The 22,926-nt window shown below is 40.2% G+C and overlaps 1 protein-coding gene across 1 annotated transcript in view; it reads right to left on the bottom strand.

Moving 5' to 3' along the window:
- znf385a (zinc finger protein 385A) overlaps window positions 1-22,926 on the bottom strand; it is a 90,230-nt gene that overhangs the window by 36,087 nt on the left and 31,217 nt on the right. Inside the window, exon 2 of the mRNA XM_072696133.1 lies at window positions 4,999-5,144. Within this exon, the coding sequence (XP_072552234.1) occupies window positions 4,999-5,144 (146 nt within the window). The remainder of the gene's footprint in view (window positions 1-4,998; window positions 5,145-22,926) is intronic.

The raw sequence follows: 22,926 nt of genomic DNA on the forward strand, positions 1-22,926 counted from the left end.
AAAACCCTAGAAGGGCCTGAACAAGAGATAAGGTCCAAGTTTAGAAGGCTAGACAACTGGGTCAGAACATCTCCAAAACATCAGGCAGGTCTTGTGGGGTTTTTCTGGCACGCAGTGGTCAGTACCTACCAAAAGTGCTTCAAGAAAAGACAACCAGTGAACCAGCGACAGGGTCATGAGCGCCTGAGTCTTACTGAGGTGAACTATGGAGGCCCAACCTCACAACTTACAGGATCTGCTGCTAACATCTTGGTGCCAGATACTACAGGTTGCCTTCAGAGGTTTTGTGGAGTCCATGCCTCAAACGGTCAGATGTGGCACAAGGGGCCCTACTCAAAATTAGCCAGGGGATGCTAATGTTATGGCTGTTTGGTGAAATTTGAAACGATGGACGTACATGCATTGGTGAGATGCTGTTGGTGTGGGTTTTCCATTTTCCAACACAAAAGCAACTGTAGCGCTAATGCAGTATCCTCTCTTTTGGAGAATGTTAAGACTGCTGACTACAGCTTTATAATGACCTGTTTTTTATTCACATTGCAAACTAATCACTATGCCAATTTATTAGGTTTTAATTGATTAGTTGTGACAGTCCTATGCTAACAAGTAATATAAGCCTATGATGGATTTTCAACCACAAAAGGCAGATTTATATATATATATATATATATATATATATATATATATATATATATATATATATATATATATATATATATATTTATTTATATATGTGCATCATTCTTTTGGTATAAATGGTATAATTTAAGACAAATGTCTAAGCATTAAGATGTTAATTTAATTTATTATATTAGCCTTGCAACTAGGGTTAAGTCATCTGAGGTGCCTCCTAAATAGATCAAGGCCTGCAACTGTCAATGGGTGTGTCCCAAAAAAAATACTACTACTCATTTTTGGGTATGAAGTATTTAGTATAGATAGAAATGTCAAAGTTGAGTTTATTAAAATATCCACAATGCATACTTAGTTTTCGAATGTGGTTACGATGGACACTTTTATCCCACAATGCAATGCAGTCACGTATGTTGGCATAGCAATGCTTCATCACTTCCTGTTAGTACAAAACAGGTATATTAATATTTTTGGTACCAACCTGCCAAACTGGCAGTAGAATATTATATATACACTTATGCATTAGCATATTGTTTAAACCTTGCAATTGGGATGCAGCCTTTGTGTTTTTGCAAGATGGTATGCTGAATTCCAAGGGGATGCAGCAGGTGAACGGCAACAAGTCAGCACACAACCTGCCCGCTCGAGCGACTTTGAACGGAAATTCCTGACTCTGCAGCACAAGCAAGTGTGTGCCAGGCACTCGTGAGTCTCCACGATCCAGCCAGCTGCTGCCGATAAATTATGCAGGCACGTCTGTGCCTATGAGCACATCCATTCGGACAGGCAGGTAGATGGCAAATCACATTACATTCACATTAAAGCCCCTGCATGAGGCAATACAGGACGAGGGGGTCAATTGCCCCCAACTCCTTAAATACACAAGCCCACATCTGAGTCAAACTGAGGTGGATTAGCTTGGCAAATTCTGTTATCTTGGACATAAAATGTGGTATGTAACGATTTCCAAAGACCTAAATCCTTCAAGTTCTCATAAGCAGCCGATTCCCGTTCCTTTCACCTTCACTGACAGTTTCCAGGCACTATGGACGGGAGTCCTGCCAGAGTGCCTCCAGCAATGTGCCTCAGTTTTATAAGTAAGTAACTCATTTGACCCATGTAAATGTTACACAGGAACGCCCTAGACTGCTTCCTTTCAGTGGAGGGGCTATGAAGTGGACCCCAAACACAGAGGTCTGCTCTCTTGTTTTGTTTACAGATTCCTTCCCTGTCCAAGCTCCCTGGACCAAGACACTAAAACTAATCATTTTAAGTAAATCATGCTCCAACAAAGATCTGCTGGTTAAGCTTTTATGGCATCGATGGAGGCAGTAAATTTCTTTCCATAAATTGTGTAAAACTTTTGGAAAAGAGCTCAGAATTCAGGATTAACCTGACCACCCCCTAAAAATGACTTAACATTGGAAAAGACAATTGGAGACAAACATTAGAATACATAGAAGACATTTTTCCCCATAATTTTTTCCCCAAATTTAGCAATATCCCACCAGCAGCTAGGACTCCCCCATCACACAATGATTTTTAAAAACTGAGATTTACCTTCCTCCATTTTTGAGAATATTTCCATTCAAAAAGCCCTATTTTGTGTGGATAGGTGGTCAAAAGCAGACCAAAATGTTATGAACTCCACCACATCTTTATGAACTCCTGCTAACTCAACGTAATTGGACAATTAAATAAACTTAGTGGAGAACACCAAACCACCAATTAACCATGTAACCAGTTCTGTTACTTCAGCTAACAGATGCCTGCACTGCCTGGCATCACACAGAGTGAGCTAACTGGCAAAGGATGCTTATTAAGACTTAAGTCGTCTTCTACACAGGGTCATTTCTTCTTAGTGGTGGCTTTGTTGCTGATCGGCTAGCGTAGTTAGTCTGGTAAGGAAACAACAAAACTGCACTAGCTTTTCTCAGTCATGTCTTTAACAGTTCAAGCTTAGCATCTTGGTAAAATGCTCACACCGAGACACTTTATAAACAATCTGGGTATCTGTAACTTAATTTGAGCACCTTTTGGGGGTGGTACTGCTACATCTGACATTTTCGTAAATGTTCAGGTTATTCAGTGAATGCTGATCCATCACAATGGTTGTCCACCAACAGTGCTTGGTAGAGTGAGTTTACATCACCTGAGAAAGTTCACAATAACTGACCAAAGGGTGAATAAAAATGTTTTTTGTCTTCCGAAGAGTTGCGTGTGGTGAGAGAGTGTTGGCATTAAGTTATCTACATCCAACAACTGTATAAAAATATAAACCATGGCCTTTACTATAAAACTGGCTATACATTGAGCTAAGTGAATGTAAATATTTTTAACTGACTGCCTAAATTTCTAGGCAAGAAAATATGTAATTGTGTAATTGCATTTAAATAATACAGCAAAGGATATGTATTTAACCCTACTAAGAGCCCAAGAACAAGACTGCAGACTTGCACTTGCATATCAATTCCAATAGCAAAAGCATGAGCTTTAACATGTTTATGCTACCTCTTACACTGGTTTCAAAGACACATAATGCATGCTAATGAGTGCAAAGCTGTCTTTTCTGATTACTAAGTGCTGCAATCTTAGAACCCCTGTCTAGGTATGCTGTCCTGTCCCAGCAAAAAGCCCAGCCATTACTACCTGTGTTGGGGGATTCTTGTAAATGTCAGTGATCCATTAGGCAATGGCGCAGGCACTGCAGTGTGCTTTCAGCGGTGCGTGTCCTACAGAGGGAGGTCAGTGCGTCCTCCAGCCTCTCCAACACCCCCATCTGCTGGGCAGCAGGCACATTTCCCCCCCTCATCATCCTCTCCTTGCCTCTACCACTGTGGTCCCATGGAGCCATTACAGCAGAGATTTACAGCCTGCTGCAAATTTAAAACCTCAACAATCGTCAGATGCCTGTCCTTGAATATGCTTTAACCAAAACTCAGACTAAAAGGACCTGGTGTTAAACTCTTACACAACCATAAGCTCTTCCTCATATATCTTTCACACCATTAAAATGTCTGTTTGGCTTCTTATTCCAAATATGATTTGGAGGATTTGGCCCGAAACCAGACGGTTTTTAAATCACTCGCTTGAGATTTGTTGAGCTGGCACATAAAGACTGTGTTTTCTCTCTCCTTCTCTCTCCCTGTTGTCAGAGAGACAGCCAAAGTGCATGCCATATTTTACAGTGGCAACAAGTGCTAGCATACGCCCAAGCCGACCCCCGAATCGCAAATCAGAATTGATTTCTATACACAACGTAAGCCTCAGGCACACTTTGCTCACGTGATCAGGCTGTCATCATTGTTTTGCTGACCAGGAGCCTAATCTGCATTGCAGAGTGCAATCTGGGAAAAAAAAACATACCACATGGATTCGCAGAAGGAGTGCTGAGTGTGAGAAAAGGGTAGCGCTGGTTATGATTAGCCATAACTCACGCTTTATTATTCCAGGCCTGACAGAAATCAATGAGGACCAGTGCAGACAAACACCCCACAGACATTTGAAAAGGTGCAGGTGGTAGAACCTCACCAGGGAGATGGGGGAAGAGTCTGTAGCTAGAAGTCTTGCATAATTTAAGAAACACTGTCTTAAAAACGTTCCAGTAAGCACAACTGGCCTCGCTGACTCTAGGTAAGTCGGATGGTCTTTCTTCTCCCCAGTCACAGTAGTGTGGGGGTCTGTTAGCTGACTTAACAGAACTGCTCTCCTTCAAGCATGTTGAGCTCCAGTTTGAAAAGGTGTGGTTGGATGGCTTCATATGCCTCACAATTGTACACTAGCACATATAGACAACTACACAAAATGGACAAAAGTATTGGGACACCTATTATTTATTCGAAATTAAGGGTATTAAAGATACAGTTTATCCTACGTTTGTTGGAGAAACTGTCTCTACTGTCTAGGGAAGGCTTTCTACTATGTTTAATGGGAGCGTTAGTGAAGACAGAATGTTGGATTATCAGCACCCATTATCAGCACCCAGAGAAAATATTTTCTGGAATGATCTATACCCTTTTATGTTCACACTTGACATTAAGCAAATAGGTTCATGTTTATCTGCTATTCATGTTTATGTGGATGGATGGATGGATGGATAGATGGATGGATGAATGAGTGGATGGCTGGACCTATTTAACAAATACTTAATCTTCAGGAGCCATGCTATGAAAAAGGTGGGGGTGTCACTATTTAAGATTTGGTGGTGCTGGTGGTAATTCATCTGCAAACATTTTGTATTGAAGTGATCATTTTGGAATTCTGAAAACAGAGTGGGAATTGTATGGAAATTGGAATTGTGTTGAAATTTAAGATGTGAATAATTTCCTAAAGAATTATAATCTATAATCATTATGAGATTTTCACCGTGTTAAAATTGTGAAAGAGTCCAACGCTGTGAGGCGGAGGCGTCTCCATGGGGAACTGCAGGAAGGGCTTCATGTCCAAATGAGGCTGGATGACTGTGGGGGTCCGCAGAAATGTGGGGACCGCCCCGGTTCGGTTGATACTTCCTGTAAACAATGAAAGAAGAGAGGAAGTTATAGGTAACTATAGCTATAACCTCTGAGATAGCATGCCTCTTTAAGTGACTGTGGCTAGGTGTGCTCGGAGAAGAGGAAGGAAGATGCTGAAATAAAAAGCTGTTCTGATGAGGCACCTTTTGTGAGCATTAATTCAGCACATCGCTGTAAGCCATGTGTTATGAAACAGCCTGAGCCTCTGTCACTGTCATCTCCCTCTCTCTCTCTTCCTTCCTTCCTTCCTCACTCCCTCCCTCCTTCCCTCTCTCTCTCTCCCTCCCACTCTCTCTCCCTCCCTCTGTCTCTCCCCTCTTATCCCCTGCAACCAGTGCAACCTTGTGGATGAGTCTCTGAAAGGAGCCACTCTTCAGAATGCAGCTTTAGCAAGCAGTTACTTAAAGCTGCTTAATTTTCACAGCTGGATTTTCCTCGCCTCCAATTCCCTGCAGTCTTAAATCTCTTCCCCCTTCTCTCTCTCGCGCACTGTTTCTGTGCCGTGCGCTTTCTCTCTCCATCTCTCAGCCTTCTTAATCTCAGGTTCTCAATTTTTTTGCCCTTTCCCAGCTCCTCTTTCAAGATTGCTTGTCAGGCTTCTACTTCTCTCTCTTGATTTTGCAGTACACTTCTCAGACGGGTTCTCAGCGAGGCCCATCACTGGATTGGGTTGAAAACAGAGCTGTGCCACTGTGCATAGCTGTCAGTATGTGTGTAGAGAGAGAAGATAAGAGACGAGAAGAGGGTTTGAGAAGAAATGTGCATTGATGGTTGCTGTATGTGGGCCCATGCTTCAGTTCCTCACTTTCATAACCTCACGTCTTACACTCTAGCTACTAAATAAGTCATTGTAGTTGCTAAATGATGAATAAGTGAATGTTAAGTCTGCTGGTTAAGGGGGTAAGTCCAGGCTCAGAAGCTCCCAAGCTGCGTCTGGAAGCCTCATGTCTGGACAGGCCTCTGCTTCATTAAGTCACAGTAAAGCATGTAAGCTCAACGTGGCAGTTGTGCACATACAGAGAAAGAGAGAGAGAGAGAAAGAGAGAGAGAACAAAATAACAAAAACTTGTATCTTCAAAATGTCAGTGGTTCTAACCCTTTAACAGGCATTCTAACAACCCAACAAAGTGCCGTGGTGAAAAATCCTCAGTTGTTCGGCCATATACTCCTCACTAAATAGATTGTAATGCCAATTGCGTCCACTGTGTGTCGATGTGATAAAAGAATATCATTGTCTGGAAGCTAAAAATGGAGGTGTATAAGTGTGTAAAAATGTATAAGTGTACACAGAAAGTTGACAAAACAAAAATAATTGAATTTTTTTTGTTCTACACCCGCTAACAAATATATTTTTGTTTAACAGCAGAAACGTGACAGAAAAACGTATGTGATCGCTGAGTTAAGAGCCTGGTTAGGGTAAACAGATTGGACACCAACATTAGCATAACATAAACATATCATCAATTTGCTACTCAAAATGTGTGTCTGTGTCTGATCCTCAGACTGGCATACATCTAAAGTGCTTCACTGTTTACATAATAAAATATGAGCTAGTAGTACTTATTTTTCTCCCGTAGCATCAGAGTTGAAGAATTTATCCATCTATATGAGACTGGCTCATTAAACCGTTCAGTAATATGTGTTAGTTCATGCCTAGATTTACCCCAACTGTGCAAGTTAACCGGCTGGTTGACTTGTGTATCCCCTTCCTGAATGGGTCATTTGCACAAAAAGTGAAAAGCTGTTGAAGGAGGATCAAGGAACACCATTGTCTTAGTGTAACTATAAGAAGGTTAATTGTGATGGAAGATATTATTAAGCCATTTGGACTATTTTATCCACACTATTATTCATTATAAATTTGTTCACACGGTGTAAAGGGCAGCTGTCATTTTCAAATTATGTAAAAAGTATGATGGCATACAAAAGAAGCAAATGGACATACAAGGTTTTGTCCCAAGAATGTATGAATACATGTTGCTTGTAAAGGCAAACTGAGATTGAAATGAACTGAATTGAATGAAGAAGAGAGAGAGAGAGAGAGAGAGAGACAGAGACAGAGAGAGAGAGACAGAGAAGGAGGCATTGAGGTAGAAAGCATACACCAGAGTATCTGCTGGTCCTGACTCCCTCATACACTCATGTGACCTCGGATCCTCACACACATGCACTGTGTGTAACTGAGACTAGCACTCTTTGCAGGGTGCTGAGGGGACGGGCCCTGCAGCCCCTGACCGCAGGCTACAGCACACTGCCCTCTGAACCGCAGCACGCGTCATTGCTGCTGCATTTGTCATTGCAATGCGGCACTGGCATCACACACCGAGCGTGTGCATCGGCCAATCAGAGACGGAGACGGTGTCAGCCTCTTTAGTCTGTTCTCACGCCAGCTGTGAAACAGCCTGCAAACTGTGACGGCAGAGAGAGAGAGAGAGAGAGAGAGAGAGAGAGAGAGAGAGAGAGAGACTGAAAAAGAAAGGGCAGAAGACTAAGTAAAGTGAGTGCTATTGCAGACAAGAGGGAGGTGTATGTGTGTGTGAGTGTCTGATGGGCAGGCTTTGGGTACAGTTGTCCTTGCAGTAGTCAGAGTCATGGTGTGTGTGTGTGTGTGTGTGTGTGTGTGTGTGTGCGAGAGAGAGACAGTGCACCACAGCCAGTGTGTATAAATCAGGTCCCGGCTGCTTCCTTGACCTAGTGTATAATTACCTCATTAAATAAAGCACCCTTTCGGGACCTGGCGCTCATAGTAAATCACACTCACACGGTGTGAACGTGTGTGTGTGTTTGTGAGTAGGTGTGTGCTTTTATATACTGTTGCTGTCATTACAAAACCTTATATCTCCAAAATGAAAGTTTATAGGAGAAGAACACATGCTTGTAACTCTGAAGTAACAATAACTTGTTCCAGGCAAATATGGCAAATAATGTATACTGCCTCACTCATATATAGCCAGTGATTTACGCCGTATGAATCATTATGTGTTGTATTATATAGTTGTGGACACCTGCTCATCCAATATCATTCTGAAATCAAGGTGTTCATCATATATCTGTCCCCTCTTTGCTGCAATAACGGCCTCCAATTCAATTGCATTCAGCCCTGAGGGCATAAGTAAGGTACAAATGCTTAATTTGCTTTGAATCAACTGCCAAGAACCTGCATTAAAGCCAGATAAGTGGTTTTTAAGTGCTGTGAACTGGTAAAGTAAAAACAGAATTCTTTGGCTCCAATAAGAAAAGGTATGGTTTCATGAAGAGTAAAAATGAACTGCATTTCATGAAAAGAACACCTTGCCAACTGTGAAAAATCCTTTCAGTTTGTTTTGCTGCCAGTGTCATTGGCAGTACTACATGGGTAGTAAAGTAAAATTTTAGCAAATCCTGGATGAAAATTTCAAACCACTTGTTAAAAGACAGAACCAGAGAAGACACAGACTGAAGCTTTTGGAATGGCCCTGACGGTCTCTTGAGCTGAACCTCAGAGATATGAATATAAATATCGCTGCTGTCCAATAAAAAACATGTATGTCAATTTGTTTTGTTTTTATTGGCATTTTTTATTGTTTTCTCCATGTTTTGAACCCTGTAGCTGCTCTGTACACTGTGTAAATACAGTAGTCATAGATGAATGGACCAAAAGAAATGATCTAAATTACTTGGAATACACTCTTGTTTTACATTGACTTCCATTCAAAGTTAAGCACAGTTTTGCCTTCTCCTGTAAAATCATCATTTTGTTTTTCACTGGACAGTGATGATATGTGGATAGACTGGATGGTCATATTAGCATAAGTGCATTACGTATATCAATAATGAAGGTGGTTATGCTTCCCATATCACATCAATGATACAGTACTGTGTGATATACATGGCTATGTGTATGTGACCACACCTGAAAAAGCCTCACACAGTGGTACAGAGCCATGCCCGATGAATTAGCATGAGTGCCACATATAGTATTAAATAAATAAATACAGCTGTCTCAGATCAGGGGCTTTATGCATCAACTCAAACAAGGGTGCTGATTAGACTTCGGCAGCACTGCTAGATCCTCTGCTGACGGACAAACTGCCTTGATGATAATACTGCGGTCTTAGCAGCCTCATCAAACCCCCACAGTGCCCGGCAGCTATGTTGTTTTGCCCTAGGATGATCCGCACTCTCTCTTAACTAGCCCCCGGCAACCTGATAGGGGCATGAGTGAATGACAGACAGAGCGGTCTGGGGGTGGGGGGGTTGACTGGGCCTTTAGAAGTCGTTAAAAGCTCGTGACATGCCAAGAATCCTGCAACACACGCAGAGGCCATAATCACGGCTCTTAAACAGCCCACAGTGGACAGACAGCACCGGGGGCTGCAATACCACATTCAAATGTGATGTGGTACGCTGTAAAAGTGATAGATTGAAGTTACTTGATTTAAATGTATTTATTAATTATACTATACTATATATGAATTAAAAAGAAAATGAAATTGTTTGTTTTTTGATTACAGTTAATTACTTAATTAGCCTTCTGTCTCTGCAATGGAAACATTATACAAGATTTATAATTTTTTTTTTCATTCAAACCATATGGCTACATTTTCGTTTTCACATTAAATCTACTTTTTTTTTTTTTTTAATCTCTTGAATGTATTTATTGCATTAGGGGTGTCCAGGCATATTTTAATGAATCGGGTATTGGCTATTTTAATCCCATTCTAGTTCTGAGTATTATGTCATCTGGTGGTCCCAATGAGCGATTAACGGACATTATTGCCCAGCTGGTGGCAGAGCAGACGTTTTAAGAAGGTAAATAAAAGAGTTGGTAGTCTGCAGTGTGGAGCTATTTTACAGTGGAACATGAAAACAGACCATAATATCTGAACACTTATAAAACTATCACTGAAGCTCTCTGTTTTACTGGCGGGAGAGCCGCACACCTTTCTCTGATTTTAAACCAGCACTGCAGAGCACATTCAGAACTGAGTGGAGTTTAATGCTAATGCTAATACCCACACGCTATCACACCCAAATCACAGCACATTCACCCTGTATCGGCTAATGCTCATTAAGAGACTCGGATCAAGAGCAAAATAAACTGAACAACTGAATAATGAGATTTCGGTTTTGGGAACTGACATTGTAAACAGAAAAATCCATGTAAAGGCTATATGCAACGGCTACTTCGGGAAAATATGGAAGTGAAGCTAAAAAGGCTAGCCAGTGAAGATTTTTGATTAAAGGCCTGGAAAGTGCCACATGCTGTGAGGAAGCTGGTGAAGAAAGTGCTAGTTGGGTGCTAAGCTAAAAACTAGGGAAAAAATCATTTCATATGGGTACTGTTAGATGATTAACTTTATATCTTAATATCTTAAAGATATATATTATAAATATAGATACATCTTATACATTTTCCCAACTAAATTTAGCTAATGGGTTAACATAGGGTGTACTCAGACTAGGCAATCTGTGCCGTGCCCAACTAGTGATCACACTCGAACATTCATGCAGCACGATTAACAGAACATTGCTGGGTTGCATTGTCAATAAATCAAAGGCATCTCAGAGGGGTGTGCATCAGTGCACCCAAAACCATGCCAAATAATCCACAAAATAAACACAGTCTGCGTTGCCTGCTCGATCCAGACGGCGCATGTGTGTTAATTTACATTTACATTTTTGTAGTAAACTTTTCTTGATCAGTCAGAATACGATATCAGAAACGTTAAGCACAATGTAAGTGCAGGCCTGCCGGGGGAGTAGACGGGGTACAAGGAAACTGGGGCTAGTGTGAGTACTCCCATAATGTCTTTCAATTTTCAATCATCACTTACTTTCGATAATCATTGTTCTGTACTATACTGTATTTCATTCATATGTAAATGATGTGTCAATTTGAATCAAGCAAATTCAAAGCATCCCTCTCAGAGCGCACGGGTGCTGAAGCTGGTGTGAAAGGAATACTCACTGCAGCTTGGAAGCAGGATTTGGGAGCCGTTATTTGGTGTGAATAACAGAGGCGCAGTGCTTTAGTTAGGGGGGTGGCTGGGGGTTTATAAATAGACAGAAGGGCATGGGAAGATCAAAGGCACTGGAAAGCGATTCACCAAACTGAAATAATTCCGGGTCTGTTCGGCCCTGATAAATGGAACATCAGACGTTCGTGCTTCTCTCTAATACTCCAGCCTGACAATCCTGTTTCTTAGTCGGCGCATTTGCCATTTGTGCCGAGCTTGTACTGTACAGGAGAGGCAATAAGGGAAAAATGAACACATTAGAAGATAAGCAGTGATCGTCAGAAGGTCAAGAAAGTAAAAGACTTGGGCTGAGAAAAATAATGATGATTAGGAATAAAGCCCTTAAGTTCTAAGGGCTCAGACTTCAGTTTCTTACACATTAAAAACATAAAAATACACAAACAAAACTTACACTATATGGACAAAAGTATTGGGACACCTGCTCATTAATTGTTTCTTCTAAAATCAGGGGTATAAAAAAAAGTGTACTTTGCTTTTGTTGGAGTAACTGTCTCTACTGTCCAGGGAAAAGGCTTTCTACTAGATTCTGTAGCATTGCTGTGAGTGCATTTGTGTATTTGATTGCATTCAGCGACAAGATCATTAGTGAAGTCAGGATGTTTGATGATCTCCACCTCACCTCATCCCCAACTCATTCCAAAAGTACTGGATGGAGCACCAGCCATCATTCCAGAGCACATAGTTACACTGCACCACAGCTCAATGCTGGGGGGCTTTATACCCCTCTAGCCCACGCCTGGCATTAGGCATGGTGCCAACAGGTTCATGTTTATCTGCACTAGAGAGTCATATTAACAGTACGTCCCTAAAGGGACTACAGAAGCTGTGTGTATGTGCATTTGCACATCTGCGTGGGCACTGCAACAGGGAACAGAAATGCAGCAAGCGGCTAGCGTTGAAGCAAGGCTAAAGGCTAATCACAAGAGACACTGGTCATTCCTTTCTTATACCCAATGTCTTGAAAACTGAACTTCCTCAGACTACAGCTGACCACAGCAGGAGATAATTGAGGGACATCTACCTTTTCACTTAAAACACAACTGAAATGTCCCTCCCCTTAGCTGTTCAGGTAAACATGCTAATATTAGCGTATTTAGCACTATGTGTATGTGGGTTATCTTTGCTTATTGCTTATTTGTAATATTTCTATAAATGTTGAGAAAACTCATAAACTGAATAATACGTTTAGGCTTAGCACACACACACACACACACACACACACTTGCAGGCCACTGTAGCTGGACTTCCGCAGCTATCTAAGCTCCATCTCATTAGCTGGCTGACCAGCTCAGATGCGAGGGGTCAGTGGTTTAATTGGTCAAGGTGGGGCAGAAATGAGTGCAGTCATGTCTTCAGGTGCACAGAGAGCCACCCGAGGGAGCAGAGCAGAGCTCAGACAGCCTGTTCCCCTGTGCAACATTACAGCAAATCATTATTTGAATACATGGGGTGTTTTGTAGTGAAGGGAACTGGGAGCTGTACTCCCCAACCACTCACTGCGCTGTCTTTGTGCGTGTCATGTTCTTTCACTCGCTCTCTCTCTCCCCGTCTCTCTGCCTAAGAGACAAAGCAGAAAAAGGGCTCGGAGAGAAGATAAGAGAAAGGAATGAAAGAATAGACGAGCAGAGAAGGAGGACAGGAGGATTTTAGCTTCGGATGAAGATGAGTGTCCCTCAGGTGAGAAGCAACGGCCCTGTGCAAACTTTAAAGAGACATAAAGTATTGAAACAGCAATGTCCTTCTCCCCTGCAGGGTCCCTCAGGGGCCCTCAGTGAGCACCTGCCATAGAGATGCTGCAAAGCATTGTGGGACTGGTATTGCCATAGTCTTAGAACGTCTGGAAATCGTCCGGACGTTCTTTGCCTCAAAGGGACTATAAGTGCTGAAGTAGTCAACTAGCCACTAATAACAACAACTACACGCATCATAAAGCACAATTCTAGAGTCTATAAACAACAGCAACTGCAAAATCAGCTACTTCAGTGAAACTGCACAGTAACAAGTCCTTCATTTTTTGTAAATCTAAACATTCCAATAAAAAAGCTCATTATGGTTTGTTTTGGTGGGGTTTTCTTAAGCATAGCATTTAGTTTTTGATGGAACACTGCATCCATTCCACCGTCTGTGTCCTGGTATCCGGGTACACATCATGTATTGTAAAAATGTCTTTACATTACATTTACACTATACAATTACATTTTTGCCTTATTGTCTTTCCTTACTCACGCCTCGCACATTTACATTTGAGTGGGAGATGAGAGACACGTTAGGCACAAGTGGCACAAGTAAAAACTGGGCAATATCCACTGTCTTGAGCAACCACTACCTGGCTAAACCTAGAATTTTTAATATCAGTCCAAACTTTCAGATTGGATAGCTAAAGTGTTAGTGGGAATGGCTAAATGTATATAATTATGACATCTTTTAAATATACATTCATGTATATAATTTTTATCATATTTTATCATATCTAATATTTATCTTATCTAATATTTTATTAGTTTATTATTTATACAAAAGCTTCTTAATCTAAAAGCGTTAACCTCAAATGAACACAGTACGTTGGAACTAGGGCTGCACAATGTATAGTTTCAGCAATGTCAACACAATGTGCACATGCATAGTCACAACGCAGGATGTGCAATATCATGCAGGGCAAATAAAAAAAAAAAAAAAATGCAACTTGCTTGAAACAAAATTGCACTTCTCATTATATCTGCCCAACATTGTTTATTTTTCTTATTGTTGTCAAAGACTGTTGGATTGACTTCTGGAAAAAACTGGTGACAATTCCTATTTTTTCTAATATTGCAATACAGGCATCGCAATGTCAGTTTTGTCCAACATAGTGCAGCCCTAATTGGAACTAATGTGCACACTTTACTTAAATTACTTTTTTTAGCTGTGAATCACATAAAGAATTTAGTTTACAGTTGACCTGCACAAAAGCGATGACTTTTATATTTGTTTTGATGTAAAAGAAGAGTATTAATTGTAGAAATTTCCACATGAATCTACCTATAAATATTATCTTATCAATCTGTTACACTGGCACACTTTGATTTGAACCTTTACTTCCATCCTTTACTTATTATTAACTATGTTGATGTAATTTACTTCCTTCGAGTGTAAATGATCTACATGTGTGAATCTTAATTTGAATAAACTCAAATTCAAACCCCAGGAAACTTGAACAATAATAAATTACAAACCCAAATATGGTCACAGTTAAGGGTTTAGAAGCAGAAGAACCTCTGACTCCTTCCTACAGTAATCTAGGAGAGAAAAACAATCAAACAACATGTATCGAGGAACATAATAAAGTGCAGGCTTAGGTGCATCACTGAATAGAGGAGAACAGATGGTCATACTCCTCTTGTTGCTTCACATATCTCTAAACCAAATTATGTCAGTGTCACACAGCTGCGCTGGTGGTCTGTAAACAATATCTGAAAGGTGTAGAAAATGAAAAAAGGTGTTTTTTGACAGCATTCCCTGCAGGTTTACATTGTTAGTGGAGAACATCTCAAAGTCTTGGAGACAAACAAGAGGAACGCTAGAGCGAGGGAATCTAGTGCCTGGCAGAAGTGTGTAATTACTACAGCAGCTAACTACAGTAGGCAGGTGACACCTCCTCTACTGATCAAGTGAACGTTGTAAGCAAGAACATTTGCCGCATATTTGAGGACGCAATCAGCAAGGGGAGCACAAGGCGTTTGCTCATCATTATTTTGCCACTGAATGCACATGCTGTCTCTTCTGACAATTTAATTATTAAAGGCAGTGGCTCGGAGCTGTGCTATTCTTAACACGTCTTAATACAGGGCGATTCATCTTTTCCACTCACTAGCATCGGCTCTTAGTAAACTGAGGATTTTGTTGTGATTAACATCATCTGTGAAAATTAAATCTGATGAAATCTGCATGTTTTAGCATGATTACTTTATTGATGTCGGCACTAAATGTGCTCTTTATTTGAATCTAATCTCATTCACCTGGTCATTCATTTCTCCTTTACCCTGCCCTTCCAGATGGCCTGCCATTTTCCAAAGACTGCCTCAGCAAATTGAAGCAGAAGCACAAAGAGATGCAAAGGCCTCCTGTTTTTTCTGTGCAATCAAATGCAAGAACAAATGCTGACTTAAACCTTCCCAGCCTTCAAAACAGAGAAATTTGCACTCATGGGTCACAATCCTCATGATTTATTTTCCACATTTAGCAAAAAGAAAACAACTGGGCCGGCTACTATCTCTGTGCAACACTGCTGCTGTGTCTGTGTCCGTTCTGTGCTCAGCTGTGACCAAAGCTGCAGAAATGGCTCATTCATTTAGCCAGTTTAGGTCCAATTAGCGGACCGGCAGCCCAGCTCTGCTTTGTATTCCGACGCTGTCTGCAGAGAGGCAGGAGAGAGAGACAGAACCTTCACCTGACCTTGCCAAGCCAATATATAGTCCAAATCAACCTCCAGACAAAACAGCACTGCAGTGTGGTACCACACACACACACACACACACACACACACACACACATACACACATATATACACATATATATATAAACATATATTTATGCACTGATGAGATGATGCATTGTGTTGATGTGAATGTGTATTATTCCCACATGAAGGAAATTTATTACATTGCTAACATGAAGTAAAGACCATAAGCCATTATCTGTAGCCTATTATTATGAGCTTAAAGGTGCCCTAGAATGAAAAACTGTCTCAATGGTAGGCTAAATCTCTAGCTGACTGGCCTTTACTTATTCCCCGTCCAAAATAAGCTAACCACACATCAGCAGAAAAACTCATAAGTGCCGACTTAGGAAGCCAAAGCTGGGGAAGCGAGCAGTTGCTAGGTGGGTGCTAGGCTTAAAGCTAACACTAGCCGGCCAGATGCAATCTCTTTAGCACATTCTGCCGAGAGGACACAAAGAGGACTCAGATTTAGACTCAGGACTCAGGTTTCAGATTATATTTTTACTATCACACAAAAATGTATGTCCATTTTTGCCGTTTTGTACCTTTTAACACAATGTGAATCTGGCAGTCGTTTTTTTAAATTGTGTCCACGTTTCATGATGAAGGGGCCAATAGAAATGCTCCATAATCTCTCTCTCTCTCTCTCTCTCTCTCTCTCTCTCTAACACGCAGTACTATGCCCCGTACCTGTACATTAGCTCTGCTTACGTCAAGAGCACGTCGTGAGTACCCCGCTATTATCTTCTGCATTGCTGCACTGAGTAATACCGCAGTGCTTCTGTTCAAAGTGTCTGGGTCAACAACAGACAACTAATGCAGGCGTCCCGTTACCGCACATGAAAGCCAGGCCGGGTCTATGGAGAAAACTCCTCATTTAACATGTGCATTTAATTAGCGTGAATCCTCAGCACCACAATCAGGCAAGTGACTGTCTGAACTAACTCGGCCGCATGGGCCAGGTCCAGGAAATATCAACGGCCATTACAAATAATAACAGAGGCAGTGAATAATAGAAGCAAATACAAGTCATTTAGTGATTTACACGATCGGCTGGCTGCTGGATAGCAATTACTGACATGAATAAACAGCCTTAGAGGTCTGATGCACATGCAAGCCTTACCCCACTTTGTTATAAGAAATAGCTCTCTCTCTCTCTCTCTTTCGCTGAAAAGCAGAGGGTTACATGTAGTGTTCATGTTTCTGTAAATACTACAACACATTACACACTACAGAACGTAATGTGACTTTAAAACTGTGCTCGGTTGCATTTTATTCTGTGCCAAATCCGCTTAAACGAATCATATACAGGATGGTTATTTTTATATGATGATTTACATAAGATGAGGGTTTCACCATCTTGTAGTTATCCCTCCATTTTCCTTACAGTGTGCACTAATCCATTCTTTAGAGCTTGTGTCACTGAAAGAAGTGCTGGCTTTGAATTTATAATTAAAATATGACACACATCAGTGGTCGCACACAAATACAATACATTGTACCAAAATAATATTATATTTATATGGATAATTGATATAGATATTTTATATTTATAATTTGTTATAATGCCTATGTTGAATGTACACGTTATATATATATATATTCCTATTTTCTAAGCCTGTATGCAGAAACTGTTCTCATTTCTTTAAACACTGAGCCAACTGAGAAACTCGATCAGCTGCTATAATCTTTAATTAATCTTAATCGAGGTGAAAAGTTCAACAGATCATAATTGATTTTAGGTGGTATCGCCACTATCTGCAAGTCATATTTTAGAAAGGAACACTCCTGCATACTAACCTCTATATGCCATGTCTGTAGCATGCAGATGATACTACTGAGCTGTTTCTCTGAACATATTAAGAGAACAGAAAATCCACTGACACACAACAAAATGAAGCTCAGCAGCTGCCCATTGACTTCCATTATAAGTGCATTTTGAGTAAATGGGTTTTTCTCTTCCTTTGAAAGTATGCGTAAAATAAATGGTTCATGATGTGTCGAGTTGCTGCACATGAATAAAATAGCTCACATAAACATTTAGTTGTTTTGATTCACGACTGAATCATGTGCCTCCAAAGTGCTGCTGCTTTTTTCAGCGGAAATCAAGCTGTAATCGACTGAGTCCCATAGATACAGCAGATGGAGATTAGGTGACAAAATGCAGGAGTATTCCTTTAAGTGCTCCTTTTGAGTGTTTTGTAAGTGCTCTTTCCACCACTGGACCATAAGGCTAATAATTAAAGTCAATAGTCTAAGCAGTCATTTTAAATTAGCAGTGCTTGGGTTAAGAGGATTAGACGGTGGATGGCTGTCTAGACTTGGTCTCAGTCGTCTTGAGATCAGGAGCAAAATCTGAATCCGCTGTAATTACGTTCTGGAACTGAAAGGATAAGATCTGATTGGCTATGGCCATCAAAAGATCAAGAAGATGCAGGTAACAAGTGGTTACCTGACTTTACTGTAACAAGAAGAGCTGACCTGTATTTGAAACATTGTGTAATGTGACTGGCCAGATGCCCAGATGAGCAGCCGACATAGAAAAAAATAGTGCTAAAAATAGTGCTAAAAATAGAAGCACTATCATAAACACTGACATTTAGAATTTAATATTTAGAATGACATTTTTGGACATTAAGAAAAATACAGATAATTTATCTCTGTCCACAAGGAGGTGCTCAGGTAACTTCTCTGCTTGAAACTGAACAGCAAAAAAAAAACCCACTGTTATCACTTTTTGAGATGCTTAATCAATTTGCTTTTCCAGCCCTATCCCACAGCTCCCCTTTCCCCGGCATGTTATTATGCTAAGTAAAACATTCACAGACAGATAAAATCTTTTTAGTAAAAGTCTGTGCTGAATGTGAATGCTTCCTTTAGGCCTGGAAGCTCTGAAGTCATGCTACGCTCTTTAAGATGGATTATTCTGGAAGAAGGCAGGTTGTACTGTGAGCATTTTCATCCCCATTAAAGCACAACTCAATGCCTTCCACGTAGTGAAGCGGAGTGTGGGGCCAGCAGGTAGGCGACTGGCTGAGGAAGGGTTTGGGGATGTTTAAGCATAGCAATGTGGAGGCTGAAATAAGTCCCAGCATTTAAATCCACTACATACACAAATAACCTACTAATGTACAGGGGTGTGTGTGTGTGTGTGTGTGCACGTGTTGTCATGAACGTTTTTGAAGTTTTGAAGTTAATGAAAAATGTAAATTTTAACATTCACTCAACACTGTTACCTGAACACATCCTCCTATATGGAGTTCTTGGAATACTCCACAATAATGGTAAGCAGGAGGTTACATCATTCAAATGTCCTAAAGATGATGAAGGAAAAAAGGTTCTTTCATTATATTTTTGAGTCACTTTAAAAGTTCAACCCTGTCACCCAAATTACTGCCACAAATGTGATTATTATTTAAATATAATACATTTTAAAGCAGCATTATGCAAGAATTGGTATGTTGTTGCTCTTGGGCTTCCCTTACAGTTGCGGAGAGTAATTCACATTTACACTCTGAGCGTCCCCCTCATGGACAGCTGTACACATGCAATTGTTGACAAGGTGAGAGATACGGAATGAAAGAAGCAGGCAGTTGAGTAACGTAACAGGATTTTATACAAATATGACTTTGCTGCGCTTTGCTGTTCTGTAGTGCAGTAGCAGAGTTCTGGCTCAGAGACTATATTTAAAGTAAAAATGCTACATAATGTTGCTTTAAGTAAATCCTCAAAATGTTCCTAAGGTCATCATGTATTAGCATGGGTGCTAGCTTACGTTTTGTGTATTTCTTTGCTAATTCTATGGTTAAAAACTAACCATGTTATTAATTTCAGCGAAGACACTTTGTAAAAAATTACACCTTATAATTAAAAACTCTACTTGAATGGTTAAATGCATGTTAGACATTTAAAAAAAATGCTTTAATTCTGTAAACATGCTAAACTTTCACATTATTTGTGGAAAATATTATGTTGTAAGATATTTAATTATGAATTATTTCATGAATCTATATGTTCTGAGAACTGCTAGTGCTAGGTATTATTTATTATAGTTTATTCGAATTTTAAGCTGTATTTTAACTGCTTCCAGGCTAGTCCACCAAGACAATGGCAAACATTACAGTTATTAAATGTGTGTATATCACAGCTCTCATACAGAAATCTTAAAATTTAAAAATTCTTTACTTTACAGAAAAAGAAAAAAAACTTGTATATAACAAGCATGTTATATAGTTTTAATATTGCTAACATTTAAAAAATGTACTGTAAAATGAATCTAAACATGATATACTAGTATTATCGATGTACTGCCAAACACTGTGTGTGGTGTGTGTGTTTGTCTGTGTTAAAAGAAAGAGAGCATATAAAGAGAGATAAAAAAAAAGTGTGCACAGACCTATGATTTAAAATGTCACCACAAATTATATGCCTACATAAAATGTGGCATCACTGTGGCCCTAACGCAATTTACTAGTGCTGTAATTTCACTATTTTATCTTGATTTGCTGTCTTCTGAATTATACTCCGGGTCATGGTTTGTGCACAAATGCTTAGGACAGCAGCGCATCAGTTCCAAATCCTGCGGCAGAGTTTAGAGTCCTTTCATTGGAGGGTGTGTTAAATGAGCTCGCGTTAAAGGAGGAGGGGATCCCCATCATTCTCATATTCTGCACACAAGAAATAATGAGGGGACACATGATAAATAAACAGGTTTTTAAACGTAGCCTGCAGCAGCCCCCTCCTCACCCGAAACCCGAGTCTTACCAGCACGACAGCAGAGCCAGCAAGAACATCGCTGCAGAACATCGAGGAGATCCATTACCAATGAATTTAACCTTCCAGTTTCATCCCATACTCAAATGCACACACACACACACACACACACACACACACACACACACACACACACACTTATTTATCCCTATACCCTTGTGATTAGAAATGGCACAACTGGTCCCCTCTTTGTTTTCTGAAACTAATACTGAGGCTGAAATCATACTGTTCTTTTTTTGGACAAAGTGGAAAAGTATGCTATATGTCCAAAAGTTTGAGGACACCCCTGCTTATTTGTGAACTCTGTTATTGCAATGTGCACCCACACTTCTACCACAGGTGTTTGAATGCCCACACACAGCTGATATACGCTCCACATAAAAGCATTACCAATAAAACTAAATGGCAATCATGGACTATTGGGGAAACATTACAAAGCCCCTAGTGTTTGGCTGTGAAGCAATGGAACTGTTTTCTTGAATAAGCTCCATTCAGTTCCTTTGAGACAAGATTGTATAGCCAGAACTAATCACCCAACATTAGTACCTGATCTTAATAATCCTTTTGTCACTGAATTCAATGAAATCCTCACAGCAATGTTCATGATGAAAGCCCTGTTCTAGTGGAAAGCCTTGGCTGAGCAGTAGAGACAGTTACTTGGGAAGAGGAAGAACAAATCCCTTTTTAATTTCCTTGATTTCGAAAGAAATGTTGAATTGTGAGCTGGTGTCCACAAACTTTTGGCCATATAGTGAATCGTTTTAAAAAACTGTACAAACTCACTGTGACACAGGACTTTGAGTGGCTTATTGCTTTCATAAACTGTACCCTGTTATAAACACCAATAGTCAATAAATAATACAATTTATTATTAATATGTGCAATAAATAAATAAATATTTCCCTAAGCAATGAAGTTTATTAACAGTAAGTTAAGACTGTGATATAATGACTAAAGATCAACCAATTAACATGGTATGCAATACTTTAGCATATTAATGGAATGAATTTAAAAGAATTCATATAGGAAATTAAAAAATACAATGGATTTGAATGTGGCTCAGCCAATCAACTTCTGAGCACTGCATAACTGTATAAACAGACATATCCTGTTTTTCGAGAGGAAGCCAGGATTCGAAAACATTTGGATGAAATAATAAAGTATACAGTATGTACGTAATGACACCCTGTGGAGATAATAGCATGACTGAAGCCCAAAAGCCCTTAAAAGGACCCAGGCTTGATCTGGTAAGTAGGTGAATCCAGGCTGTGAGACTTTAATTACCGGCCTGTCTCTGTGGCGGAAAAAACGCTGAGTCTGTCTCCAGAGGTAGAGGCCTAAACAGTCTCAACCCAAACCCACCTGCACACAGGGACTCAGGAAGCCGCTTAAAGCTGAGACAAAGTTTAGGAGAAGTTTACAGGTGCTTTCCACTTCCCTGTGGCGCTTTTGTGTATCCCCTCATAACCCCCCCTCGCCCTCCCCAGCCTTGCTCACGTGCTCCAGGCCCAGGAGCAGATGCATATCCTAATCCTTTGATAAATCTGCTCTTGGCTGCACTGTGGGGCCTAGCTCTGCAGGAGGCAGGCCTGAAATGCACCCGACATCAGGCTCCACTGTGGAGCAACAGCCGAAGCGCACCCTTAATTCTGCTAGAATCTCCTAAAGACTGCGGATATAGTTCATAAGGAGGGATTCTGCAGTTTTGCACAACATCAAAACACCTTGAAGTGAAGGACTGGAGCTCGGCTGAAGATCCTTTCATGATCTCAATGTAATCTCAGAGCTACTGAGCAAAGCTTGCATCCAGAATAAGGGAAATACATTATGTATACAGACAAGCCTTAAATTCTGAGTGTGAAAGCCTGTAAAACACAGATGTCAATATCTTTAACAGGAAAATAGTTTTTTAATCCGTAGAAGTCACAGTTATTGCCGTCAATAATAAAAACATGGTGCAATTTACTCTTAATTACTTTCAAATATTGTTGCAGTTTTATCATTTTCTGTGTGTCAGAGAGTTTTCAAAAATCTCCACTTTGGAAAGCATCTTCGAAAAGCTCCAGTGACCAAAAATGGTGTTTTCGTGCCGACGAACACAGACGAAGGCAGACTAAAAATATCTGGATATGTGTGGATGGGCCTTATTCAACACAAGGGTTTAAATGCACAGAGAATAAACAAAAAATGCCTGGAAGCAATGATAAGAGGGCGGGGCTACAGACTGCATGCGGGTCTGACAAAAAACACAGAGGAAAGATAGAGACAGAAACCAAAACATCATCAAAAGCACATGGCTGGCGCTGGAGTGATGGAGGCGAAACAGAAAAAAAAACAGACTGGGATTTGTGAATCATTATACATCTATTTCTCAGCTGTTTTATCAAATTCTGTCAGAAAAGTAGATTCTCAACTTTCGAGTAATGTAAGTAAAGTAAGTAATTTCAAGAAATGATTTGAATATTGGTGAAAAGTTATTGCTTTACATCTTGTTTTGCAAAAAGAAATA

Source organism: Salminus brasiliensis, chromosome 14 (assembly GCF_030463535.1).
Source record: "Salminus brasiliensis chromosome 14, fSalBra1.hap2, whole genome shotgun sequence".
Lineage (NCBI taxonomy): Eukaryota > Metazoa > Chordata > Actinopteri > Characiformes > Bryconidae > Salminus > Salminus brasiliensis.